Source organism: Aspergillus ochraceoroseus (genome assembly GCF_002846915.1).
Source record: "Aspergillus ochraceoroseus IBT 24754 chromosome Unknown P175scaffold_4, whole genome shotgun sequence".
NCBI lineage: Eukaryota > Fungi > Ascomycota > Eurotiomycetes > Eurotiales > Aspergillaceae > Aspergillus > Aspergillus ochraceoroseus.
This window is the reverse complement of record NW_024468479.1, coordinates 565780-590772: the sequence shown is the minus strand read 5'-3', so window position 1 is coordinate 590772 and position 24993 is coordinate 565780. Positions and strand designations below refer to the sequence as shown.

The 24993-nt window shown below is 49.0% G+C and overlaps 10 protein-coding genes across 10 annotated transcripts; 5 read left to right on the top strand and 5 right to left on the bottom strand.

Annotated features, from left to right (window-relative positions):
- Nucleotides 1–497: 497 nt before the first annotated feature.
- nimT (putative tyrosine protein phosphatase MIH1) lies at nucleotides 498–2983 on the bottom strand. The gene is made up of 4 exons (XM_040895370.1): nucleotides 2379–2983; nucleotides 2209–2276; nucleotides 1922–2144; nucleotides 498–1853 (listed from the first exon to the last, which is right to left on the bottom strand). The coding sequence occupies exons 1-4, from the start codon at nucleotides 2630–2632 to the stop codon at nucleotides 725–727; spliced, it is 1674 nt and encodes a 557-aa protein (XP_040752038.1). The 5' UTR covers nucleotides 2633–2983; the 3' UTR covers nucleotides 498–724.
- P175DRAFT_0531986 (uncharacterized protein) lies at nucleotides 2891–5369 on the bottom strand (the record flags this gene model as incomplete). The annotated part of the gene is made up of 2 exons (XM_040899926.1): nucleotides 2891–3024; nucleotides 5318–5369. 2 exons carry the CDS (start codon nucleotides 5367–5369, stop codon nucleotides 2891–2893), a joined length of 186 nt encoding a protein of 61 aa, XP_040752037.1.
- P175DRAFT_0557327 (uncharacterized protein) lies at nucleotides 5303–8021 on the top strand. Its single transcript, XM_040900765.1, has 4 exons — nucleotides 5303–5410; nucleotides 5467–5711; nucleotides 7521–7615; nucleotides 7678–8021. The coding sequence occupies exons 2-4, from the start codon at nucleotides 5599–5601 to the stop codon at nucleotides 7920–7922; spliced, it is 453 nt and encodes a 150-aa protein (XP_040752036.1). The 5' UTR covers nucleotides 5303–5410; nucleotides 5467–5598; the 3' UTR covers nucleotides 7923–8021.
- Nucleotides 8022–8872: 851 nt separating this feature from the next.
- Nucleotides 8873–12250, top strand: P175DRAFT_0516309 (DNA-directed DNA polymerase POL5). Its single transcript, XM_040898901.1, has 5 exons — nucleotides 8873–9328; nucleotides 9414–9990; nucleotides 10041–10828; nucleotides 10885–11187; nucleotides 11238–12250. The coding sequence occupies exons 1-5, from the start codon at nucleotides 8933–8935 to the stop codon at nucleotides 12117–12119; spliced, it is 2946 nt and encodes a 981-aa protein (XP_040752035.1). The 5' UTR covers nucleotides 8873–8932; the 3' UTR covers nucleotides 12120–12250.
- Nucleotides 12251–12387: 137 nt separating this feature from the next.
- P175DRAFT_0501263 (MOSC domain-containing protein) lies at nucleotides 12388–13961 on the top strand. The gene has a single exon (XM_040897126.1). It carries the CDS (start codon nucleotides 12441–12443, stop codon nucleotides 13602–13604), a length of 1164 nt encoding a protein of 387 aa, XP_040752034.1. The 5' UTR covers nucleotides 12388–12440; the 3' UTR covers nucleotides 13605–13961.
- Nucleotides 13542–14951, bottom strand: P175DRAFT_0478677 (putative pyroglutamyl peptidase type I). The gene is made up of 2 exons (XM_040895369.1): nucleotides 14736–14951; nucleotides 13542–14665 (listed from the first exon to the last, which is right to left on the bottom strand). The coding sequence occupies exons 1-2, from the start codon at nucleotides 14844–14846 to the stop codon at nucleotides 13943–13945; spliced, it is 834 nt and encodes a 277-aa protein (XP_040752033.1). The 5' UTR covers nucleotides 14847–14951; the 3' UTR covers nucleotides 13542–13942.
- Nucleotides 14952–15619: 668 nt separating this feature from the next.
- Nucleotides 15620–16253, bottom strand: P175DRAFT_0501261 (uncharacterized protein). Its single transcript, XM_040897125.1, has one exon. The coding sequence runs from the start codon at nucleotides 16189–16191 to the stop codon at nucleotides 15970–15972; it is 222 nt and encodes a 73-aa protein (XP_040752032.1). The 5' UTR covers nucleotides 16192–16253; the 3' UTR covers nucleotides 15620–15969.
- Nucleotides 16254–17009: 756 nt separating this feature from the next.
- Nucleotides 17010–19433, top strand: P175DRAFT_0557323 (uncharacterized protein). Its single transcript, XM_040900764.1, has 2 exons — nucleotides 17010–19227; nucleotides 19287–19433. The coding sequence occupies exon 1, from the start codon at nucleotides 17180–17182 to the stop codon at nucleotides 19142–19144; it is 1965 nt and encodes a 654-aa protein (XP_040752031.1). The 5' UTR covers nucleotides 17010–17179; the 3' UTR covers nucleotides 19145–19227; nucleotides 19287–19433.
- A 408-nt stretch (nucleotides 19434–19841) lies between these two features.
- Nucleotides 19842–20265, top strand: P175DRAFT_0225592 (uncharacterized protein). Its single transcript, XM_040892630.1, has one exon. It carries the CDS (start codon nucleotides 19956–19958, stop codon nucleotides 20208–20210), a length of 255 nt encoding a protein of 84 aa, XP_040752030.1. The 5' UTR covers nucleotides 19842–19955; the 3' UTR covers nucleotides 20211–20265.
- Nucleotides 20266–20948: 683 nt separating this feature from the next.
- Nucleotides 20949–24949, bottom strand: P175DRAFT_0523519 (putative checkpoint protein kinase (SldA); the record flags this gene model as incomplete). Its single annotated transcript, XM_040899322.1, has 4 exons — nucleotides 23785–24949; nucleotides 23226–23679; nucleotides 21299–23155; nucleotides 20949–21265 (listed from the first exon to the last, which is right to left on the bottom strand). Exons 1-4 carry the CDS (start codon nucleotides 24775–24777, stop codon nucleotides 20949–20951), a joined length of 3621 nt encoding a protein of 1206 aa, XP_040752029.1. The 5' UTR covers nucleotides 24778–24949.
- Nucleotides 24950–24993: the final 44 nt, after the last annotated feature.

Here is a 24993-nt window from a genome sequence, read left to right as displayed (position 1 = left end):
TCGTTGCCGACGAGCCATACATCAATATGTACTGTGTACGGCGAAGCTCAGGGCAATCCCTCAAGATTGTACAAGGGAAATGAGGGAAGCAGATTAAAAGGCGGTACGTGGGTGAAGGGGAAAAAAGGGGCCTTGGAAAGGAAAATGCTTGCAGATGAGGTATCATAAAAGTAAGTTGAAGGGGCTGTCCAAAAGGCAAGGTAAAGGGGCAAAATCCGTGAAAGGTTCGTGGAGACATAGGAAAGGTCGAGGGAGTGGTTGAGAGTATTCAAGGTCAAGGCCGGATGGGTGTCGGTCATCAAGACGAGATTTGCAGGAGTTGAGTAGGTTTAGGTGGTGTGTCGATAGACGTCTGGTGAGCTTCAAGTTTGTAATGCAAAAATCGAGATTGTCGTGTCATCAAAATGCGATTGGTAGTAAATCGCGATAAGCCGAAACATCAGATCAGGACCGAAAATAAAGTTAAAAAAGAAAAAAAAAAAAAAAAAAAAATTTCAAGCGAATGGATTGAACATGGATCACAACACAAACAGTGTTTGCGTGTCCCAGTTCTGAATGCAAAACCCCGAAGAACACCGGTATTTTCATAAAATCGTTCGACCAATGGATTATCCAAGAATCACAGGCCGATAGAACCCAGAACGGGTGTGGATGAAGAAGTCCGCTATATGGCAGCTGGAATGCAAAGCATCAGCGTGGAGATAAATGATCAGAATGTTCAGTTTCAGTAAGAAAGCATGCGGCGGCCTGAGAAGCGGTTTGAACCAGGGCTGTCGCCAAAAGGAGAGCCCAGAAGTCTGCGGTCACCGGGATTGTTTCGGCACCTTCCAGTAGGGCTATCCTCCATGCGAGGGGACTGTTGACCGAAAGCAAACGTTTGAGCTCGACTCAATTTCGATCTTTGCTTGACCCGGCCCAGGCCACGCTCACAAGCATACTCATGCTCCTTGGCGGACATTTCAACGTAGTTTTGAGGAAAACAGAGTGATCGATGCTCAGCATAGAACGAACTGTAACCTCCGTCCAGGATATACATGTCAGGGTAAGAGAGCTGTGGGTACTGATCCACGTTGAAAGCACGGTCCCGGTGGCGAATGAACTTGGCCATGATCGGAGCTCTGTGTACAGAGTACTCGCAATGCAAGACCAATGCAGTCCGTGGCTGGGGGTTGGCAAAAAGCTCCTGGGCTAGGGATTCCTTGTCGTTGTAATTGAACGCACCCGTGATATGTCCGCCGTCATACTCATATTCAAAGCGGCAATCAATGATCATGATGTTGTCGAACAGCTCATTATATTTGCCGCCCTTGAGCTCCACGAGGGTAGCCTTGTCGATGCGAGGTAAAGTGTCTGCTTGATCCTCAGCAATGAAGTGAGGAAGCTGCAGGCTCTGGGTTCCTTCGATGTCGTGAATAGACTGAAGTGGTGCATTTGTGGTAAAAGTAACCTCTTTTTCGGCAATTACATCCTCGGGATGTTCAAACATGCTCAGTGACCGTCTACATTGCTTGCGGGGGCGCATGATGGGATGGGAGCTCTTCCTGATGGACGCGGCTGATGGTGATCCGTTGCTACGCGCATGGCTAGTATTGCTCCCGAATGGTGGCCTCAACCGTCCATTGGCATTCAGACCGCTCGCAGAGTTATTTCTCAGCAGGGTCCGTTCACGTTGGGGGGATTCGTCAAACATATCCTCCAGCGAGGCCGACACTCCTAGGGAAGGCTTGCTTCCTTTGCTATGGAACTTGAAGGGGGGTGCTTGGCTCTCGGGCGTGGGTCTTGCCATGCCCAACTGGAAGGACTGGGCTTTACTCCGTGCTAGACTGGGCCGTAAGAAAGTTGGACGCCTTCTCCTACAAGCCATACGTGATTAGATCCTCATCGCCACATTAATCATCCCTGATTGGACGTCTTGTCTTACTCTTGTTGACCATCCTTTGGTGCCACTGATGGCGACTCCGGGATAGGGCTTTCGGCAGCAGCCATCATAGGTGAGTCCATTGGGGAGCAGTCCATGCTAGGAGATGTGAGCTCAACTTCAGTGGTAATGCAGAACGGGGCTTTGTGAGGCAACGGTGACATGTCCATCCCATCCATTGCAGGCGCCGGTGATGAGGGTAATGGAGGAGTCGTCATGGTATCTTCTAAGTGTATTATATATTTAGAACATGATCTTGTTTTGACTGATGTTGGGCAAGCATCTCTTACCACGTCTATTTCCATTCCCAAACAGACACGAGGCGAACAAAGAACGGCGTGGCGTAGCAACCTGGGGGCTATATTCTCTTCAGGTTAGCTTTCTGGTTTTCTTTTATACATCAACGACGCCCAGTTGTTGGGACAAAGAGACAAAGAAAGTGTTGTGGCACAGGACAAACCTCTGGTCAATGTGAAAATTTTGAGACAGATCTGCTGCAAGACTCGCGGTGGGAGAAGACCCCCGCACAGGCTTCACATTAAAATAGTCGCCCTGAGATTTCTTCATAGACAGATCCTTAAAGTTAAAGCTGTTCGTTGCAAGCCCGGGGATCGGACTAAATGGGTGGTAGGAGGTCGGAGCATCCTGACGGAAGCAATGCCCAAACAGTACGGAGGGAGGCTGCATGGCGGCCAACGGAGAAGAGTGCTCCATTGTCAGAATAAGACTCAATTCGAACTAGAGAGATTGATATCCCTCTAAGTCTTCAAGTGCCAAAACCCAAGTGCCCCAGCTGCCAAGAAACGTGAATCTGCAAAACTGCGTGCTATCTATGGGCATACACTACAACGGCGGATGCGGGGAACTCGAATCACGATCCAACTACCCTGGGTATTTGTCCTGGCTTTTCCAATTGCAGAATGTCGAATCCTGACCTTGGGAAAAGAAAAAGAGAAAGAAAAAAAAAACCCTCTAAGTGACTTCGAACTCCCGCAGCGGACCAGCGTATACCGGCAGTTCCTGGTAACGAAGCCGTAGGTTTAAAGAGACATGACTGGGCGGAGGGTCAACAGGGAAGAGGAGGGCGTGTGTGAGGGACGGAGAAGCTATAGAGAATCAGTCCTAGTCAGCACAATGCCTCTGAAGCAGTATGGTTTAGAAGTCATAGCAGCAGCAGTCTGGTACGCTCATGAGGGGGGGGGGGCTAGATACCGAGAATCAGATACAAGATGCTGAGGGCGATGATGGCGTTAGAGGACACGCAAAGCAGAAAGAGGGACGAAGCAAAGGTCTTAAGAGGGGAAAGAAAGGACTGAGATTGGTGAAAGGGGGGAGGGGAGGAAGAAAGGAAGAGGAAGAAAGAGAAAAAAAAAAGGCCTGGAGAAAGTGAAGCTGAAGGGATGGACTTGTTGCAATGGCAACGCAAAAAGTGGGGAGGGATCTCCAGATACTGGACGGCCAACGACGATGAGGACCAGCTCTAGTGATGGAAGGATTTCCAGGTGCTTTTACAAGGAAGAATCAATTTCATTTCCCTTTGATTCTCGATTCTCTTCCTTTTCTATTTTCTGATCATTATCATCTCCTGTACTGTCGAAGAAAAGATTCCAGTCTGGTATCTGTACGTACCGGTACATCATCCATACATACATACATGATTCCTGTCACGGAGTCCCATTTATTCATGATGACTACAGCTCGTTGCCGGGACTCCCTTACCGCCAGCCCTGAGTAACGAAGCCCTTTCTTGCCCTATCAGCATCCCTAAAGAGCCGCCCGGCTGGGATTCATGAATCTCAGTTGGCTGGCTGAAGCATGGATCGTGCTTGTCTCACGGGGTGATCCAGAAGGATTTGTTTCTCTCTTTTTTCTTTTTTGGTTCTTGGTTTAGTACTTTCCATACCTGTCTAAAATACCGGTCTTCCTCCACCATGTATTTTTTTGACAGATTTTGTGTAGCACCGTAAATCCTTGATCTTACCTAGGTAGTAGTGACTACACTTGACTACAGTCTACAGTCTAGTAGTTAGTAGAGTAAGTTTATCTTGCAGTCCTGGTTCAGCTCCTGGCTTATGCTAGGCAATTGGCTATGCTAGTTATAATTAATCCCTGTCCTAGTAGTCTGTCTGACTGCCCTACTTCGTAGCTCCTACCCTGTTCCTCTCTCTCCCATGCTTATTTTTATTCCATAGAATGGAGATACTACGCGATATTGGGAAATTCCTTTACCTGTGGGTGCCGTGTCTCTAAAAAAAATTTTCTTCCATTTTTTTTTATACATCATTCCCAAAAACCCAAACCGGAGATCGCATCTAATAACTGTCTCCACTACAGACTCCACTGCTGCATCGGAAAAAGAGCTGTTCCTGAATTCAGGAACAATTTTACTGTTCAAGTCCCGAGAGTACCTATAGCTGGGATGATACAAGTATGAAAGTAGCGAGGTCATTGTACGGACCAAGAGCTGTGCTTGTGGCCGGCCATATAGTATACTAAGTAAGACAAGACAAGTAAATCTCCGATGGTCCGTTCTCAGTCTCCATACTACGTACCATATAGTTAACTAATTATTAGCTAACTTGAAATAAAGAGGTGTTCTGTCTTCGAATAGAAGCGCGAATTCCAACCAGGATGATGCTGAATGCTGTCGACCACCGTGATTCCTCCTGCTGTTCATCCCAGGATCGTCCGTTGTGGAATCCTGAATTGCGCCAAACCCTGATAGCAAGTCCATATTTTCTTTATATTTCCAACCGCATCTCGTTCTTCTCCACCCAGTCGCTTGTTCTCGCTGGGTTGAAATGACCGGTATACCTCCTCGAAGATAACCTCAGGATTCTTTACCTACATTCCTACACCGTTCTTCTCGCCTACAGTATATAGACATGCATGCCCTTACTTAGCACTAGTTATTGACGTTCCTGGCTCTGCCTAGGGATACACCCCTTCTTCCATGTTCCTTCTTCGATTTCCTGAATATAATAATGTCTATTAATGGCCCTCCCTTGGTCGCACGCCGTCTCTTGCTTCCAATGAGTTGAACCCGAGTCCTACCTCAATGGGGTAATTAACCCTCGGAATAACCGATGGTAAAAATCCGAGAAATGAAAACCCCATGGGCAAAATAGAGCGCCAGATATCGCGAGCTTGTCCGTTTAAGATCTCTTTTACCTTTATTAGTATGATAGTCAAGAAATGCTAGCTCCATTCATTGGATAATTTATCAATATGAGGGCAATTTCCTCGAGAGTGCTGGATCGTGATCGAGCCTGGAACCACCACTATCCATATGGAATAGACTAGCTTGGTCAATGTTCAGCTCTCTTCTGACTCCGCCACAATCCGTCCCCCTCATCTCCAACGCTTTCTATCTTATCCTCTTCGTTTAGAGCCCCTCACCTTTGAGACGCCGGTCGATTCGAGAGACTACCTCACCCCACAGCATGGGCATCGTGGGAATTTGCGTTCCACTTCCTCCAGAGAGCTTTTGGGGTATGTCTTATTTTTACCCTCAGAACAGCACCCGCTGACCCCCATTTCGAGCATAGTGTCGTCTAGAGTTTCCTGTTTTCTCCCGTTATCTACGGAGTACCAGAACCTTGTTCCTCGTCTGAGAAATATGCGATTCAAATCCACCACCATCCGTTCTGAGTGTCGATGCTTTGGGTGTTGGTAATGGGATGATAACACAGGGCCAGACGCGCCCAGGAAAGACTAGACAACTCGAACCAGTTAGCTTGAGAATGGCTAGCTCGCCTGTGGGATTGCATCTCGGACCCTCCGGGCTTTTAGCGTGATCAAAGGATCAATCGGCTATCCCCTAAGCCGCTGTAAACAATCCCGGGTGCGAGAGATGATGTCAGATGAACCTACTCCACGGCCAGAAACATGATTTTGGCATCTCGATTGCGTGCTAATAACGATGATGGTTATGGGTAAGATCAGGAATAAAACGCCCTTGCAATTGGTGTAAAAGTCAGACCTACACCATGATTTTAGGCCTGATTGGGCAACACTGGCTGCCTTAGCGCTCATCTTGCTGTGAAGCTATAACTCTATTCTCTTGTTATCTGTTTTTTTTTCTCAAGACAGACTTATCGATTGGTTTTGCCTTGGGTAGGGATGCCACCCTGATTCATTCAGAACCGCAAAATACTCCGAGGCAATCGGTTGATTTCCGGCATATGACTTAACTTCAGCGTTATCCAGATTTACTACGGGTCAAACAAGAAATCGCGATCTTAGTCGCGTTTGTTTTGATATGTCGTCAACACTCTTGTCAACAGAGTCCCGGTCCAGCCATCACCCCATAACCTTACGCTTTGCTCGGTATTTTATGGGCTGTTCCTAATTATTACTCCAACTAACTAGAGGTAGTCTGTGTTGTTCTGGCTGATCTCGCATATCGTAACACCGGCACGTGCTGGTATCCGGAGAGAGCATTTCCCATACTTAGAAAAAGGAGGGATATCGCAATAATCGAAGCAATCGCAAATCTCAATAAATTTGCCTGTCTTTGGTCCTCTCTCGACTCTCCTTAATAATAATGAAAGATTAGTTAAATAACTATTATCCCGTGCTTGATTGACCCTAGTCAAGATACAGGAGCGATCGACAAATCTATTCATTCATTTTAGGGTCCAGATCGAGGCACCGAGGCTATCAGAGTACTGAGTGAAAGCCTACTATGGAGTACGATGTAGGCCAATTCTCCTGGATTACTCTCTTCCTGCTCAATATTCCGTCCTACTATAGGAGAGTTTAAATTACCGACCAGAGGCAAGCTTGTCTGGTTTACCTCCAGGGTCAACCTCATATACCCCTTGATCGGCTCCAAGTATTAAACGATATCACAGCTTTCACCACTGGCTAATTGACCCTTCAAGACATTGCTTATGCATGAGCTGAAATACCGAATCAAATCTACACCGTCTCCATTGCGACCGTTATAATAGGAACGGGACATAGATGTACGACGCCACCCGCTACTTTTATGATATGCATAAACCCTACCGACTATGAAGTCAGACTCGTGCCTTGATGCATTCTCGCCCACACGTGCGAATATCAGGCCAGGGTTTCAACGCAAGGCTTCTATAATCATACATCTAGGAGACTAAATCGGCATCATCTCGCATAATTATGTATGCCTTGATAAGCACAGATCATGGACACGGTACCAACTTTACCATAAAGCCAGAATAACTTGATGAACATACTGACAGTCAGTATCCTTGCGCCATATCCCTCCCTCCCTCTCCAAGTTCCCTGCTTCTGATAGCTGCGAAATGCAAGATAAGCTTTTGCCAAACAATAGCCTATCAGTCAACGGGATTCACATTCCTTGCAGTCTACCTACATGCCTCTCTCTAAGCTGATCTCCACTTCCTCCTTGATCCCTTGGGTCTTGGATTAGACTCTGGATCAATGCAAGTGCTACTCTTAATTGACAGCTGTACATCCAGATCAGCATTTAAATTCCTGCATCTAATAATTAAAGTTGACTGGTTCTCATCCTGGACTATGCGAAAGTTGCCCTGCTGTTAAGCATAGATACCTCATTTTCATTCCGATATCTTTCAATACACTCACCCTACCTCAGACAGATATCCAACTCCGCATCAATCCCTTGCAAGTTCAAGCATGGCCATACTGAGTCTAACACGCACTACATGCTTAAACGTGCGGGGAGCAATGGTATGTACGGAGTATGCTACGCTAAACCCACCCTTACTCCTGAACCCACAATTCCCGCTCAGGAATGGAGGCTATTGCAATCTCCCGCAATCTCCCGACAAGGTGGTTGGTCGTGAACCCGACTGTGAGGTTGCTAGATCAACCGACCCGACTTACGTCGCATTTCGGAGGCTTCCTCTACGTTATACCGAGCAGAAAGCCGCCACCCAGGAATCTCAATGGAGCAGTGTATGAATCCGAACGGTACTCCGTAGCTGGCTTGGTTTATGGGTTTGGCGACTTATTTGCCCCTGGGCCAGGAATGTAGGAGGCTGAAGGATAAACTTGGTTGGTATGCATGCATGTAGAGCAAAGATCGCTGCGGGATAGAGTACGCCGTAATGTCTTCATAATCATGCTTGTTCTCAGTAGGATATCAGACTAGTTGGTTGATATCTTGGTCATTTAAGTTACCAGTGAGGTGATTTGGTATCCTTGTATCTCTTATTCCAATCCTAGTTGTGAATTACATGGTAGTGTGTATCCTATATAGTACATTTGACCTCCTTAGTGTGGCTATTATTATTATGAGTTAACTGGAGGGTTCTCTTTAGTAGTATCGTCTCGCAACTACCCTTATTATGAAACTAAGTAGTTCATTAATTAAATAGTCCATGTGCAGTATATTATGATTACAGTCATTACTGAATAGTTTCTTAGTAGAAATCTATAGAATACCAGCCTAGGCTTTCTTAATATGAACATCAACATCTTCTCTTATAGACTCTTGCTAGTTTGCACCGAAATTAAACTAAGGTATCTATATATATCATACTTACTACACGTACAACGAAAGTATTTGAAATGCATTTGCAATTAGCTTTCTAGCATGATATATATTGTGCCCGTTGTACCCTCTGTTGTATACCGGATCTCTTCAACTTTATATATATTCGGGCTTTACCTTGATTTCAACCAAGTAGTCCCTATACGCCAAAAAACTACCCTGACTCTAATTAAGTGAAGACTCTACATCTACTCCTTAATTAAACCCTTTCTCTAATATTTCCATCTGCTTTACTCCGTGAAGCTCTGAACCGCCCGAACCGGTAATTCCTGCCTGAGGCCTTATCTGATAACACTATTCCCCTTTAGTCCACGCCCGTAAATTTTCTGATGGAGCTCAAAATCGACAAGACAACAACCAGTCACTACATATTAACCTGCATTCAACTCCATCATTCGCCGCAAACCATCCAGACATCATTAAAAACATACCCCCCCCCCCCCCAAAACCCAACAAGAGGGAATTGACCTTCCCCTCACCAGGTACCAGCAATGGCGCAAACCCACGCCGCGGCCGCCCCCAAGAAACGGCGCCGCGAGCCATTCAACGTCGATACCAAGCTCGTAGAGATCTACGAGGACCTGGCGAGCGAAAATGACGAAATCAGACTAAAGGCCGCGCAGGCGCTAGTGTCGCAGTTTACGCCGGACAAGGAGCCGACTGATGAGCTCGTTAAGCGCGCATTGCAGCGGCTTTTCCGCGGGCTCTGCAGTAGTCGGAAAGCCGCGAGGATTGGGTTTTCGATTGCCTTGACGGAGATCCTGTCGCAGGTTTTTACGGCCGGGGATGCTTCTTCGCCTTCGTCTTCGTCAGAGGGTCTTGGTGTCGCTGGTGTGATGGATATTTGGGAGTCCGTGTCTAATGCTTCGGGGAGTGAGTCGGGACAGGTATGTTTCTTGTTTCTTGTTTCTTGAGCTTTCGCTCCGAGTAGCTCTATTTTAGTGGTGGGAGTTTACTGATTTGAATTGATAGGAACAACGAGATCATCATTTTGGACGGCTCTTTGGAGCAGAGGCCATCATCAAGTCGTCGATCTTGTTCAATCCCAAGAACCTTTTCTCGGAGTGGACGAGGCTTCTTGATTTGGTCTTTGACTTGGCGAAGAAGAAGCCCTGGATCCGCGAAGAATGCGGCTGGATTATTTACCGCTGCGTCTATGATTTTTCCTCTCAGGGTGCTGATGCGAAGTTCCTCGAGGCCGCGCTGGACCGTCTCTGCTCGAAGGACTTGGCGCGAACCCCAGAGGGCGTTGCGATTTGGTTGGCGGCCAAGGAACGGTTTCCGAAGATCACCTTCCCCAGTAAGGTTTGGAAGCATGAGGATCCGCTCGATGCAAAAGAAAGAAACCAGCTGGCAAAGGTTATGAAGGAGTCCTCCAGCGGCGAATCCGAAGATAAAGGCCCAGGTAGCGGCGCGAAACAGTCTGGCGTGTGGAACTCCAAACTTCATTTTGCTTGGGATGCTGTGCTCAACAGCCTTGGTGCACTGGTGAAGGAGCCATCGAAATCCCGCCTTAGTTTCGTGGATTTCTGGACTGAAGTTGTTGATAGTAAGTGCCCATCTTTGAAAAGCGTGAAATTTGGATCTAACTAGGGCTAGATGGTCTCTTTGCCTCTGCTTCGTCGGACGAACGGAAATACTGGGGCTTCCTCCTCTTTATCAAGGTTCTTAATGAGAGCAGCCTGCAGCTAGCTTCTCTTGTGTTTACGAAAAACCTGGTCCGGTGTCTTACGAACCAGCTGGCCGTTGAGGATAGATACCTGCACCGCATGGCCGTCAAAGCTGCCAAGTCTATTCAAGCCCGCGTCTCGAAGGACCCAGAATTCGCAGCCGCCTCTGTCAAAGGCCTGATGGGCTCCGCCGGCTCGGTGAACTTTGATCAAGTTACCAAGACAAAGACGGTGGAGAAGATTGTTGCCGAGGCGAACCTGGCCGCACTGAACCAGATTCTGCCTTTATTCGAGAAACTAATGGCATCACCTGGTACTGATGATAGCAAGGCTGCTGCTGCAAACCGCCAGTTCCTGGCCGGGCTGCTGCTTTCGATTGTGAGGAATAGAGTGTCTTCGGAAGAGGACTCCGAGGCTGCACTTGAGCGGATCCTGTTCATCTTTGTTAGATTCGCCTATTTTACGAGTGAGGATGAGACGGCGCAACCGGCTTTGACACAGCAGACTCAGGAACTCCTCAGAAGCAGGATTAACTCCAGTCTCAACAGTCTTGTGGCGGCTCAGAAATATGCCGGCACGCTTCCCTATGCGGTTGTCCGTAAGATCCGGGACGCGGCCAAGTCGGAAGAGTTTGGAAAGTTCATCATTAACATGGACGACACTCTTCGGGATTCTGTCAAGGGGGCCTTCAAGTCTCTGAAGAAGTTATCTAGCATGGTAAGGATATATCTATCATGCTAAATTTATTATATTATGTCTACTAACGGGAGTAGGAGAAAAAGACCGACGCAGGAGTGGACGCTTTTAAACTACTCTACTCTATGACAATTCTCCAGGTCTACAACGGCGATGCCGATGCCGTGTCTATGCTGGATGAGCTTGACTTTTGCTATTCCAAGATCTTTGGCGACAAGAAGTCGAAGAAGGAGGAGACCTCTGAGGCATCTGATGCACTAGTCGAGATTCTTCTCAGCTTTGCCTCGAAGCCTTCGCAGCTCTTCCGTCGTATGAGCGAGCAAGTGTTTACTGCTTTCGCGCCTAGTGTGACCGAGACCGGCTTGGAATCTTTAGTTTCTGTATGTTGGACCTTGCTCTTCTGAGACGGAACCAAACTAATGTCGAATAGATTCTGGAAGCCAAAGAAAGCCTTGCGGGCCAGCAAGAAATGTTTGACCAAGAGGAGGACGACGATGAAGACATGATCGACGTGGATGAAGACGACAGCGACGTGGAAGTTATCGACGCAGAAGGCTCAGGACAAGAGAGCGCCGATGAGGAAGCCTCTGGCTCGGAGGAAGAAGGGGACGACGAAGACGAAGATGACGCCGAAATTGCCGCCTTCGAGGCTAAGCTCGCAGAAGCCCTTGGCACGCACCGCGCAGACCAAGACCTCAAGGAAGACTCGGAGGGTTCTGACGCCGACATGAACGACGACGAGATGGAAGAGCTCGACGGCCAACTGATCAAGGTCTTCCGCGCGCGGCGCGACGCTCTCAGCCAGAAGAAAGACAAGAAAGATGCCAAAGAAAACATGGTGAATTTCAAGAACCGCGTGCTGGATCTCCTCGAGATCTATGTGAAGAAATGCCACTCGAAGCTTCTTGCGCTGGATCTGCTCTTGCCTCTGTTGCGCCTTACGCGTCGGTCCACCGTGAAGCAGATCTCGAACAAGGCCAACTCGGTGCTGCGCGAGTACACGAAACTCTGCAAGGGGTCTGCGCTGCCGGCGCTGGAGTCCGCCGAGCCGGTGTGGGATTTGTTGAAGTCGATCCACACCGAGGCTACGCATAGCGGGCCGCCTGCTCATGCCTCTGCCTGTAGCCAGGCCAGTCTGCTGGTCGTGAAGGCGCTGACGGCGCAGGATAAAGAGGCGATCTCGGGGGTTGTGGATGTGTACGGGGCCACGCGGAAGGAGCAGCTCCTGAGCAAAAAGTGCCATGTGCAGCCGTCTTTCTTTACGGATTGGAACAACTGGTGTGTTTCTGCTAGCAAGCAGATGAAGAACTGATATAGAGCATCTCGACATATCCAGACGCGAACTCGGCGCTATTAACAAGTAATCATCAGTTCTATGTATTAGTTAAAGCTTATCACAGCTATCCCATAAATATACAGTTCTATAAATATATATATATATATATATATATATATATACACGGAGTACGGAGTATGTATATAACTAAAAAGTTGAACCTGGAATTTCCAAGGCGGTCAGAATCAGAGTACATACATACATACATATGTAATCCCCGACTGACTCAAAACAAAATCCAACCACCAAAACCAACGATACAAAAGCAAAAGCGCAAGGAGCGCAAGCGAAAGGGAAATGCCATCCCTCCTCGCAACAGGAATAATCCTGCTGCTCCTCGCCATCCCAGCCTGGGCCATACTCACCCAAACCACCTCCAACCCCAGCAGCACCATCCAACGCCTCCTCCGGAAACCGGGGATTCTCGCCGCAAACACCCCCCAAGTCCGGGATACGAGCGAAGTCGTCGCGCTGCACGTATACCCGATCAAGTCATGTCGCGGGCTCGCGCTCCCCAGGACAAAGCTATGCAAGTCTGGTCTCGAGCTAGACCGGCGCTGGATGGTGGTTGACGCAGAGACGCATGTGTTCCTGACGATCCGCCAGATTGCGGAAATGACGCTGATTACGACGGCGCTCAGCGAGGACGGGGAGTGGTTGGTTATTTCTGTTCCTTCTTCTTCTGCGACTGCGACTGCGAGTGCGACTGCTCCCGCCACAGTGAAAAAAGAAATCACCATCCCAGCCCACCCATCACCCACCTGGCTCGAAAACAACACCACGCTCTCCTCCCGGATCAAAATCTGGGACACCGTTACGGACGGGTACGTGTACGGCGCGGAAGTCAACTCGGTCCTCTCTGCGTTTCTCGCCCGGGACGTCGCCCTCGTGTACAAGGGTCCCGCGCCGCGCATCCTCCAGGGCAACGGGGCGCCGCGGGTCCTGGGGCGGACGCAGAGCACGAATTTCCCGGATGTGCATCCGGTGCTGATTGCGTCGGAGGCGTCGGTTGGGGAGCTGAACGCGCGGCTTGCGGCGCAGGGCGAGGAGCCGGTTGGTATTGAGCGGTTTCGGGCGAATATTGTTGTAAGGGGGGGCAGGCCTTGGGCGGAGGATTCGTGGAAGCTTGTGCGGATTAGTAGTAGCAGCAGTAGCAGCAGTAGCAGCAGTCAGGAATCGGATATGGGAAGTGAAAGGAAAGAAAGGAAAGAGTTGATGCTGGATATTGTGGCTAGGTGTGCGCGGTGTCAGGTTCCCAATGTGCATCCGGACACGGCGCAGAAGCATAGAACGCAGCCGTGGGATACGCTGATGAAGTATCGGCGGGTGGACGAGGGGATGAAGTATAAGCCTTGTTTTGGGATGTTGAGTGCGCCGCGCAACGAGGGGGAGATTCGTGTGGGGATGAAGTTTGAGGTGTTGGAGGAGACGAATCAACATCGGTATATTAAAGGGTTTTAAGAAACAAGAATATATATATATATATATATATATTGGACTATCTGCGCAGGCACGTCTTGAACTGTTGGCTCTGATATAGATAGAGGTGGATGAATGGTGGACAAGCTATCTAAGATGGGGTCACTACTAGGTATACACACTCTCCAACTAAGAATCAATCAAGTAATAGATGCCGCTTGATATATACTCTCCGTAGTATGTTGAATAACACCCAAAATACCCGTCTGTACCTAAAATCGATCGCATAAACGCCTTGCCTACTTGCCAGGGCCATCATGCAGTGATGCTGAAATCGCTTGAAAAAGAACCCAGAGCCCAACTGGATGAGCTCCCCAAACCTAATATATCTTCTCGTCCACCCAACACGCCACGAGAGCCTTGATCAAGGCAATGGCTATCTCCTTTCCAGTTTCGATATCCTCATCTGCGCACGACGCAGGAACATGCAGGAACATGGTCCTCCGGTCCCTGTTCTCAAGCAACGCCAGTGACAGACTGGTGTACAGGATAAACTCGCATAGGTAGCGACCGGCATCCTCTGAGAGCCGTACCTGCGCATTCGGCGGGGCGAACGCTTGCCAGGCCTGTAGAAGGGCCGCATCTGGTGGATGCGGGTTGAGCTGCGCGCGAGCCTGAGCTGGTGCGCCTGGAGCGAGGTCCGAAGTACATCCGGCCTGCAGGACGAAAGGGAGTCCCAGCTCCTTCCATATCTTCTCGCCGTCTTCATAGCCAGCCCGGCCAAGATTGTCGGAGATGTGATAGGCGTCACGATGTGCCTGTGTCTCTACGGAGTAATAACTTCTGGTTGCGGCAATTCCCATGTGAATCACGATATCTGGGTGTCGGCCGTGAGTCTTGACGTAATCGTCCAGAATGGCGGGCACGGTCGTCCGCACTGCGGAGTAGGCGACATTTATGGGAGAGGGATGCACATGAATTGAGATCCGACGAGCTGTCGGTAGGCCATCTGGGGATTTAGAGGCAGGCGATGGCAGGGATAAAGAAGACGGGAGCGCGGAAGCAATCAAGTACGAGGCATTAACCAGGTTGGACTTGAACGGCTAGTATATGCTGGTTAGGTTCTAGAGAGCTCTGATTTTTCTTCCCGAGATTGAAGCACCATAAACTTACCCCAAACCCTGTTACCAACACCGAGATTTCCTCCTGATCAGTCGAAGGGGAAGGGAGATTCCCCGAGAGCTGGGTGTTGGACGACAACGCTCCTGATCCCAAGTCTCCCATGTTGATCGGGAGGAGTCTGCGCCAAGGGATGCGAGGTGCGGCCCGTGCTACTAAGGATAAGGGAATCGCAAGATAGCTCTTCGGAAGGAATACGAGGAGATGATGTGATGGCGTCCAGTTCATCTCCCAGAGCTTTCCCCGCATTTAAACGCCGGATTGGACTGGCCTTGGCGTCACGAGATCCATGGTCCCATTCCTTACTTAGGGTTCCGCTATTCTTCTCCGAAATCATCCTATATCTGTAGGGTTACAGGGTACTTTAAAGAATCCAGATTATTTCTTTTGAAACCACCTTGCGTATGTTTCGGAAGCAAACAGAAAGAGAATGGAGTCTCCGTTCCTGCATCGAGGAACCGGAGTCCTTCTCCATCGCCCCCATCGTTCAAACCTCCGGTGTGGGATTTACCTTTTAGTGAGACTTTAGTATCGATTCTCTTTGTATGTGTGGGTATTCCAAGACACCAGAAAACAGCAGTCAAAGTATAGACAGTAGCAAGAGGCGCGCGCGGCATACGGTATTTTACCACACGCGCGGTTCCGCGTCTGGACGCGTTTCGGACGCGACTACCCCGCTTTGACGCGTGTGACCCACTGGCGATAAGCGAGCATCAACCCGAATTGGGAAAAGCGCCTTCTGCAATCCAGTCCAGCAAAGGTCGAGATCTTAGGAATCCCCAGGGAAGAAAGACCATTTGCACCTTCGCAATGAGATTCTGCTTTCTTTGACTCCCGGGTATCTACCAAGAATGGCAGATGGAGGTATTTCTGGACTCTTTTTTTTTTTTTTTTTTACAATGGGCTGAGTGACACGTTCTCCAAGTTAAGGACGTGGATGGTCACACTACTAATGCATGCCCAGTGCTAGACGGTGGAGAATACTTCTGCAGGTGGCCACAGTTTGAATCTCATTCTCGAGACCAAGGAGCCAGCTGAGCCTGAGCCTGGGGGTGAAGATGGCAAGCAAATGCTCGCTCAGAAACCGGTGTGGTTGCATCCCAACCACCCACTTGATCGCACTGGCAGAAACTCGATATTATTATATTTAGGACGTGTACAGAGTACGGAGTATGATTCACAATTACGGAGTACTATGCGCTGGGGAGCCACCCTTGCAGTAGAAGCTCTAGTGGTGAATTCCCGAGAGAACGAACGGCATAACGGCTCCATCCGGTCGACTGCGATTTGTCGTGTACAAAGATACTGATGGCATCGTTGGGCGGCGCGGTGAGGCGGTTGACCTGATTGCTACCAGCCCCCAGGAATTACAGCCAACGAGAGCAGCCCAAGGGAAGCCGTTTTTGTTCTTCTTATTTTTATTATGATTTTTGGTACTTCTCAGTAGCATGGTAAATGGTTGAGACAGCATAGGTATACATGTACATACTTCAGATTGATTCTCCGCATTCCAATGACCCAAATTGGTATTTGTTTATGAAATGAACTCTTTCTCTCCCTAGAGGATATCAAGTAGAAGATTGTTGAATAGAATCCAGGTGGACCCCCCGGATGACCCTAACATTCGCTGGAACCACTAACGCCATACCAACACTGAGCACTCTTGAGCTCTATCCACCACCTCTTCCTCTCTCTCTCTTCTTCTTCTTCTTCTTCTTCTTCTTCTTCTTCTTCTCTTCCACCCGCGTCATCCCCGATTTCCCCTTTCCATAGCCCCCGGCTTTGGTCTCTCTTCCCACGAGCTTATTGCTCGTTCGACTTCTATCCCTCCCTTCCGTTTCCTTCCCTTTTCTTTTGTGCTGGTCTGGCGTTTTTGTGTGTCCTGCGACTCAATCGACTTGTCCGCGACGGATCGATCCCTTTTCGATGTGAGATCGCTGCCCTGGAAGAACCTCTGTCGCATCTCGCAACCCAGTGCGGCGCATTCCATCGACATCCACACAAATTCGATCGCTTTCTACCTTTCCGACCACTCGTATCTTGACGATACTGCTTTCCTTTTTCTCTTTGTCTTTTCCTTGCTGTATTTGTTACGACTTCACGACCCCCTCCCCCCTCGACAACTGGACAACTGGACAACTCGCCGATTCCACCACGTTCTGCGACGAGGTATTGCACCGCTGGCTCTGACGGTTTTCTTTTCTTTATTTGGATCTATTATCTATCCTATTGCGCGCTGTTGGTTGCGTTCTCAAACATCCGGGCTAGAAGACGGTTTACCGCGCGGCATACTCCGCATTTCGATTTGACGATTGTCCGGCGCGTGCAAGAGGTTTTCGGAAAAGCGAAATGATGCTGGCATAGACAAATTCTTTCAACTTTCAGACAACCGAATTCGCACTTTTGCTCGATTGTCACCAGCCGGGACGAGACCCATCATGGCGGATCGACAGCATGGTCTCTCGCGCACCCTGCCGAAGAACTTCATTTTTACTTCGGCCGGGCGAGGAGAGCCCAGGACCCCTGAACGCTCCTCAATTCAAATCGATGTTCCGCCCCCGCCCCCCCGTCATTCCACTAGTCGTCTGCGCCGCCCCCGCGTCCGTTCGGGGACTGACCTCTTTGCGCAAGCCCATTATGACCCCAGCACTTTTAACCCCGTTGCTTCAGATATCCCTTTACCCTCTATTGAATTCCCACCCGTTCGCGACCCTTCGGCAGCGGAGCCGTGTCCGACTATACTCCCGAACAACGACCGGTTCCTAGCCCCGCCTCGCACCCGAGTGGCGCTCAAGACCCCCGAGGCTCAAATCCGTGCAGACCCCATCGATGTCGAGTCGGCGCGTACGTGGTCTCCATGGAACCCACAGGCCCCCGGAGATCCGATCCCACGACCCTCCTCCGCCTGCTCGAATGCCTCGGACTCCTCAGTCTCATCCATCGAAACTTTCGGTTCGCGAAGATCGGTTGGCGGAAGCTGCACAAGTTTCGAAAGCGACTCCTACGATCCATTTTTCCACATTGAAATCGCTCCCAAACCAGCAGTCGATGCATCCCCACTATCTACAAATCCGCGAACCAAATCTCGGCGAGCAGTCAAAGAACGATGGACGTTCGAGATGGATAACTACCTTTGGAATACTTACCAGCTGTACATCCAGGATCCCACAATAACCCCGTTTAAAATGACTCCTGGCAGCATCCCACCCCTTGGCGTCACCCATAGAGTTGCGCGCGAGGCAAAGCGAAGTTGGGAAAAACGCGGGGTTCGGCTTGACAGGCAATTTCCGTCCCGCGGGACCACCCCCTGTGGTGGGGAGTCCACTCCGACTCAGAAAATCGATCCACCCAAACCTGCGTGGCCAAGATCTGAAGCTTCGACCCGGCGGAGACTCAAATACTTGTGCAAGAGAAAGTTCTCCATTGCGCCGCACTATCAACGAATGATGCAATCAAGGAGTCCGACGCCGCACCTGGATATCTTCTCACAACCGTCAGACGAAGTACGCCGCACGGACACCAACACCAGTAGTTCAGCAGCCTATGCAACCCGTGATTTGGGTGTTTCTCTTGTATCAAGCTCCGTTCCCGGCCCGTTAGCCCAGCTAGCAGCGCAGGATCCCGCACCCGACGCAAATTCCGAGTGGTTCAATCAGCCAGTTCCGAGCAAATTATTGGCCCAGCGCCGGGCCCAATTGCCCACCAAACCGTCGAGTTTCGACGAAAGGGACATGGGTCCACGACTGGGATCACCATTCACATACCACACATGGGGACCGCATAGCGCACGAAAGAGGGCCCTTCGCCCCCCTTCCCACGCTCGACGGGAGACTATTCACGTAACGGGATCACGTCTGCGATCTCCTCCCCGCATGGACCCGCTCCCTAATCTGGTCAACAACGTGCCCCGCAGCTCCCAGACCACCACCGAGTCCCCCACGGACCAGGAAACCCGGCGTCATCTGGAGGACCTTTTGCGCCAGGGAAAACTGAACGACATGGGTCAACGTCGTGTACGGATTCGAACCCGAGGAGCTACTACGAGCTCAGTCAATCCTCAAGGTCTTGAGCAGCTCTTCTCGCCCCCGTCGTCTGCATCCCGTAAAGAAGAAAGTCATCCTGTGGAGAAGCCCATTCCGAACCCACTTCTGAATCTGAGCGGCGACAACATCAGACGGCTAGGCTCTCCTTTTAAGATGGAGGGCTTCCGAAGACACGCTCCCTCCCTTTCGGACCCGTTTGCCAGCGGAATGATCCCTCAGTTCAGATCCATTACCCAAGATACCCGCTTTAGAGGTGAAGCTTGTACAAACAGGCTTCCCTACGACCCATTGGAGGAAGGCATATCCGACGCGGAGCGAATCCGTAGGCAAATATTGAATATGCCTTACTCGAGGCGATAAGTTGTTTAATTATTGTCAAGCTCTTGTGACATGACGACTCGCGAAGAGTATTTATGTTGCCGAAATCTGTTTTTCAACAGGCTGTCAGTGTCTTGTTTCCCTTTTGCCTGATGACCTGAATGATTAATTGTGACATTGAAAGTCCTACACGGAAATAACGATTGAAACGGCATTGACGACATTTACGATATTAAAGAACATTAAAAAACAAAAAAAAAGAAGAGAGAGAGAGATCTTTGCGCAAAAGATGATGAATTTGAAGAATCTGCATGAGAATAACAACTTGCAGCTGGCTTGTCTTCGAAATCTCTGTTGTGTCCATTTACCTGAACGTTATTAACAAAGTGAACGTCCAGGCTATGATGGCCAGCGCGGATTCGGTTGACTATTTATTGCTTGTTTTCACTTTGGATTTTGCGACTGATTCCACTCACCTCAATTTGGCCTCACCTCGATCACATTGGTGCACAATACTAGGATGTCTTCAATCTCGATATACCGCAGTTTTGCCTCATATTGGTCGACGGTCTGACTACATCCCGAATTACATTCTTTCCTTCAAGACGACCGAACAGACTGCGTGACCAAAAGCACCCAAAAAAAAAAGACGAAAAATTGCCCTGTCTGTTCTAACCGTACCTACGCTCCTTCTATTTCCTTGCTGTCAACAATACCCAACTCACTACTCTCTCTTTTCACTTTTCCTTTTTCAAATTATCTTTTTCGAATTCAATTTCCTCACGATCACTGTGTGTATGTCACATAACGCCATACATAATGAATGATTAGAATGGAGCAATGCCGCTACTGAATGACATGTCCCGACTCCTACATGGATGAAAATGATGCTGCCTCTTATCAACATTACTTGCAAGCGTTTGCCTTTCCAACTGCAGCGTTCAACGTCCAGTCGCGCGTACTGAATTTTTGCTTCGTGTCTTGCATACTACTACTACTACTACTACTACTACTACTACTACTACTTACTGCGTTTATCGCACCGCACCCAACTACCAGTCCCTCAAACAGCATACATATACTTATGCTTGTGTTTCTGGAATCTTGAATTCTTGAATTCAGCATGGCCCCAATCTCACGATTATATTATGCCTTTTTTTTTTTTTTTTCTTTGCATTCTACTACTCTTTTCTTCTTGACCCTCCAAAAAATCACTGCATTATTTTGCCATTTTTTCTTTTCTTTCCTTCTCATCCTGAGTTTCTATTGATCTTTTTTTTTTCCCTCTTCTTCTTCTTTCTCTCGCTCTCGCTCTCGTTTTCTTCACGGATTGGACCGAACTGGACCAAACCAAACCAAACCAAACCCGTTCAGTCTGGCTGGTCCGATATGATGCCATGATATCATGATTCGATGTCTGAGATAAATCTGAGTCTTTTTTTTTTATTACGATTTGGAAATTGAATGAATTGAATTGAATTGAATATTTACTTTTTTTTCAACCTTTTTTTTTTTGGGAGGGGAAGCTGCGCGCGGTTCACCTAAAAGTAGAGCGAGAGAGAGAGGTATTTGTATTGGCTTCAAATATTCTAGCAGGAAACCCGCCTATTAAAAGGATACGATAATCACTGACAAAAATTGAAAAGATTTAAAAAAGTCAAGGGGGCAGAAGAAGAGAGACGAGGAGAAGAACAAAAAGACAAAACGCCAGCGACCAAGTACCAAGGGGGGTATACGCGGAGTGTCATGTATCATCAAAGGGAAATAAAAAAGTAGGCTAGGGGGACAGGATGAAGGGAAGACACAAAGAAAGTAAGTAGGCCGAAAGAGGACTTTCAAGTCTAGATCAGAACCTTTCCAATTTCTTCTTCTTCTCGGCAAAGATAGCCTCCAGCTTGCGAATCTGAAGACCCAAGCCTTTCTTTTCGGCGTTTGCGAGGAGCCAATCTTCCATTTTCTCTCGGACATATTGCATGGAGTTTAGAACGGGAAGCATGGGCTGGCCGCCGGTAGATTGATCTGAGGTAACAGCAGGGTAGCTGCCTGGACGCTCCATCTGGGCCCACCGGTCAGCTCCAGGGTTGAGAAGGAGATCGAACACGTCGTTCCAAATATCCCGTTCCCAGTATCGTTTCAATGGTTCGCGGATCCGATAAGTTCTGGCTGTTCCGGCAGTAGTTGATTCAATATACTTACCAAAAAGCATGACGTGAATTGTACCGGCAAGGCCGTAGAGGTCGATTTGGTGTGTCCAGGGCCGCATCTCGCGAATTTCATTACATTCATGTTCGCCTGTCTTCCAGTCGGCAATGAATTGAACTGAAGAGTGGAAAGCACGCATGTCGATGCCACGACCAAAATCAATCAGAGATAGACCCTTCTTGCTCCAGCCACAGGATCCGTTGGGCGAATAATGGAGCTCACGAGGGTCTGAAACATAATTCTCGACTGGGGTAGCAGCTGGGTTATCATCGAAGCGGACGAGACAATTGTCGGCTTTGATGTCTCCATGCAGAACACCACAAGCATGAAGAGCTTGAACGGTCCGGAAAAGCTCAATGGTAAAAAACATTGCGAGAGCCTCATCTAGTCCTCCCTCCGGGTTAGAATGGCCTGAGATGGGCTCGTTGCGGACCAGGTTTAGCAGGTCTAGGAGGGTTCCTTGTCCACGATAGTCTTCCACAAGAATGCTCTCCCCTTTGAAAACGTGCATTTCATGGGCGCGGATGACACTGTCAGAGGCCCGTGAAAGCTCTGGTAGGAGGGATATTCGTTGATGGGCAGTTTGGATCATGTAGAATTCCCAAGCGTTAGGCGGCCCAACTTCCAATTTGATCGCTTCAAAAGCGTAGCGGGGTGGTTTGTTGAGTATTGTTTTACTGCTGCTCGGAGAATCCGAGTTGCTATTACCGTTCACGGATTCGATATCGGAGTCGGATGAAAGGCTGTCAAGGCTCTCAGCTAGATAGACCGGAGCATAGGCACCAGCTCCCAGCTCCCGTCTAATAATATAGCTTTTCTCTGCTCCGGGGAGATCGAGGATTGGCACATCAAACGACTCCTCATCTCCACCCTTAGAACGCCTACCCGTAGTTTTCACAAACTTTTGAATCTCGCGGGCATAATGTGTTTCCGTTTCAAGATCGGCATGATAGCCAGGGTATGCTGCCAGCGTAGAATGTAGAGACTCGAGGATTGTGTCGCGAACAGCTTTATCGATGGGATTGCATACCATTTCCTTGATAATCGGCTCTTTGCGGGCAACATCCTTTGCAGGGGACGCTGATTTGAGAGTTGACTGGGCTTTCTTAGCGGTGGGACTAAGGGTAATATCCTCTGGGAGGCTGTTAAAGCTTTGCGCTTGGTATGGTGTCTCTGCAATTAGTGGAGTTGCGAGAAGGCTCCCCATTTGAGGCCTAGAGGGTGTCTTCGTGGAGTACAAGTTGCTTTTAGCTGCCGTCATGGAAGGCAGCGAGTATTCGGTGCGTTCCACAATGGGTGTCATAAAGGGCAGGCGATTTTGGGCCACTACTGCAGGGTCTCGATAGGTACCGTAGGGCTGAACATAATCCTCTGGCATTTCTGGAATGAATCTTTGCCTTTCGGCCTTCCCAGAAACATCGAGGCCTTCCGCACCATCGTCGCTGGTGTTGTGTGATGTTGATTGTGTTGACTCAATGGGGTGTGAATGGAGGGGAATATCTTTTGAGGAAAATTGAGTCCATTCCCCATCGACACTCTCGGCTCGAGTATTGTCGTAAAAGTCGTCACCATCACCTTCGTCAAAGGACTTATGAAATGTAGTCTCGTCATCGCCAAAATCGCTAGATGCAGCGGATATTCGTCCCGTTCCTGTACTTTCTCCAGCACTAATGTAATCATCATCTTCAAAGTCACTGCTTTCCGCTACACTCTGGCTTTCTGCCTTCAGCGGTTGGTTGAAGATGCTGTAAATCTCATCCGTAGCAGCTCGGGTGTGGATGGTCATTGTTGGCTCCGCGGTACTCTTGCGACGAATCTTGTTTCCGGTAGGAGAATCAAATTTCATTTTGACTTATATAGGTGTCAGCAGAGAGCCAATAACATGTCCATTGCTTAATATTGGGAGTGGGTTAGTCCTTACTGGTCTGTGTCTCAGCCTTGACTTCGCGGACTTTCAGCTTTCGTGGCCTCGCGGTTCTAGAATCGTGGGCTGGATCCAACTCGGTGTTCTGTCGGGAGGCCTGGCTATCTACTTCTTTCAAGGTCAATTTCTGGTTGAATTGTTCTGGCAATCCCCCGTGCAAACCTTGCCCATTCTCCTTATCCAAATGCGGGTCATGAGAAGAGTTCCCGGATATTGTTTTGAGAGGTGCCTTTTGGGTACGCCAGGTCTTATCCATCCAGCCACGTTTGATAGCCCTGAGCTCTTCAAAGCTCACCTCATGGTTAGCGTTTTTGTAGTCGGGATATACTGCATCAAGATTGACGAATACTCGTTCCTTTCTTCCTGTCCGTGGGTTTATCGCTTCCCTTACACGATGCTCTGGAACTGGGTCTGATTGAATATTTTCTTTGACTGGTAAATCTGAGTTCGACTGCATACATAAAAGTAAACCAATTCAGGTTCATACCACCGATTAGTCCTATGATCGTAAATATACGGAATTTTGAGAGTGTGGGTAAACACATTGTCAACTCACCTCATCCCTGAAAATTGCCATTTTTTGAACTGGTGCAGGTTTCTTTGTGGTTTTGAGAGTTTCCCCAGCCCATGGTTTCGCCTCCACTTTGTTTTCCTTCCGTCGGTCCTGCATAGAATCGATACTATCCCAGCCCTTGCTTTGCCCGCCAATTACGGGCTGACTCGGGGCGGAGTCTGCGTCGGAGAAAATCGCCATTTTCGGTTTTCCTGACTTTGTTTTAGGTGCAGCTCCTGCACTAGACGGCTGCCGCTGTGATTGCGAATCCGCCGACGTGGGTGTGGCTGAGGCAAAGGGATCTACCTTGGCAGCCAAGGCAGGGCGCACGGCCGGTAATGCAGGAGAGGAAGGCCCGTTGTCTTGTGTGTGTTGGTCATAACGTCTTTGGAATTCGCTGAACTTTCGAACCATCCGTTCCGTTGGCCGAGCCTCCCGGTCTATCCCAAGCCTGTAAACTTCATCTGCTTGAGTCCATCGTCCTGCACTCTCGAGCCAAGCTGCAAACTCTTCATAAAACAGGGCAAGACCCTCCCCGACATGGTGACGCGCTATGAATGCAAACGTTTCGCGGGGTGAATCTGAAAAAAATCTAATATAGTGTAGCCACAGTCGTAGATAGCGCGGGTCATTTTTATAATGAGGCGAGTTGAGAAATGACTTGACAGCCTTCTCCAGTAATGGGAGGAGACCTGACTCTGCAGTTGCTTGAGCAGAGGGGTAGGCATTCAGTGTCCACTTAACGTAGCGATCATATACATCCAGAGGGTCGTCTGAATCCCCGATAGCCTGCAACTCTGCTTCATATTCTTGTCGAATAGCGTCATTGAGTGTTCTGGTGTCGTTTGGAGATGGCGCTGCTAGCTTGTCACTAGGATCTCGAGGAGAGAAAATGCGGGCTAGCTCCCGAGCAGACCGTCCACCTGGTAATGACTGAATATTTTCCTTCTGATTCTCGATGATATCGAAGTCAATGAGGTCCCCGGAGGCCGCCATGGCGGCAACGAACGATGTCGAGGTCACGGGGAGTGCAGAGATTGGAGCTTTGGTTTTCTAAATTGCCGTTAACTTGGATATTTTGAGCGTAACTGGAAATCAGTGGTTGTTGTTATCGTTCCGGCTAGGGGAAAAGGGGCGAGGTCGATAATCGTCGTAGAGTCGAAGTCTGTGAAGCTCTTCGTGCCACTTTTGCTTTTATTTTTCTGTCCCTCG

Bases quoted from the DNA above. Each gene is read 5' to 3' on its own strand.
- nimT (XM_040895370.1), bottom strand. From the start codon at position 2,632: ATGGAGCACTCTTCTCCGTTGGCCGCCATGCAGCCTCCCTCCGTACTG. The intron at 2,145-2,208 runs GTAAGAGATGCT...TAATACACTTAG, and splicing joins TGGGAATGGAAATAGACGTG to AAGATACCATGACGACTCCT. The intron at 1,854-1,921 runs GTAAGACAAGAC...TATGGCTTGTAG, and splicing joins CCAAAGGATGGTCAACAAGA to GAGAAGGCGTCCAACTTTCT.
- P175DRAFT_0557327 (XM_040900765.1), top strand. From the start codon at position 5,599: ATGATAACACAGGGCCAGACGCGCCCAGGAAAGACTAGACAACTCGAA. The intron at 5,712-7,520 runs GTGATCAAAGGA...ACCCTACCTCAG, and splicing joins GGACCCTCCGGGCTTTTAGC to ACAGATATCCAACTCCGCAT. The intron at 7,616-7,677 runs GTATGTACGGAG...ATTCCCGCTCAG, and splicing joins TAAACGTGCGGGGAGCAATG to GAATGGAGGCTATTGCAATC.
- P175DRAFT_0516309 (XM_040898901.1), top strand. From the start codon at position 8,933: ATGGCGCAAACCCACGCCGCGGCCGCCCCCAAGAAACGGCGCCGCGAG. The intron at 10,829-10,884 runs GTAAGGATATAT...TAACGGGAGTAG, and splicing joins TGAAGAAGTTATCTAGCATG to GAGAAAAAGACCGACGCAGG. The intron at 11,188-11,237 runs GTATGTTGGACC...AATGTCGAATAG, and splicing joins GCTTGGAATCTTTAGTTTCT to ATTCTGGAAGCCAAAGAAAG.
- P175DRAFT_0501263 (XM_040897126.1), top strand. From the start codon at position 12,441: ATGCCATCCCTCCTCGCAACAGGAATAATCCTGCTGCTCCTCGCCATC.
- P175DRAFT_0478677 (XM_040895369.1), bottom strand. From the start codon at position 14,846: ATGGGAGACTTGGGATCAGGAGCGTTGTCGTCCAACACCCAGCTCTCG. The intron at 14,666-14,735 runs GTAAGTTTATGG...AGCATATACTAG, and splicing joins TGTTGGTAACAGGGTTTGGG to CCGTTCAAGTCCAACCTGGT.
- P175DRAFT_0501261 (XM_040897125.1), bottom strand. From the start codon at position 16,191: ATGCTACTGAGAAGTACCAAAAATCATAATAAAAATAAGAAGAACAAA.
- P175DRAFT_0557323 (XM_040900764.1), top strand. From the start codon at position 17,180: ATGGCGGATCGACAGCATGGTCTCTCGCGCACCCTGCCGAAGAACTTC.
- P175DRAFT_0225592 (XM_040892630.1), top strand. From the start codon at position 19,956: ATGACATGTCCCGACTCCTACATGGATGAAAATGATGCTGCCTCTTAT.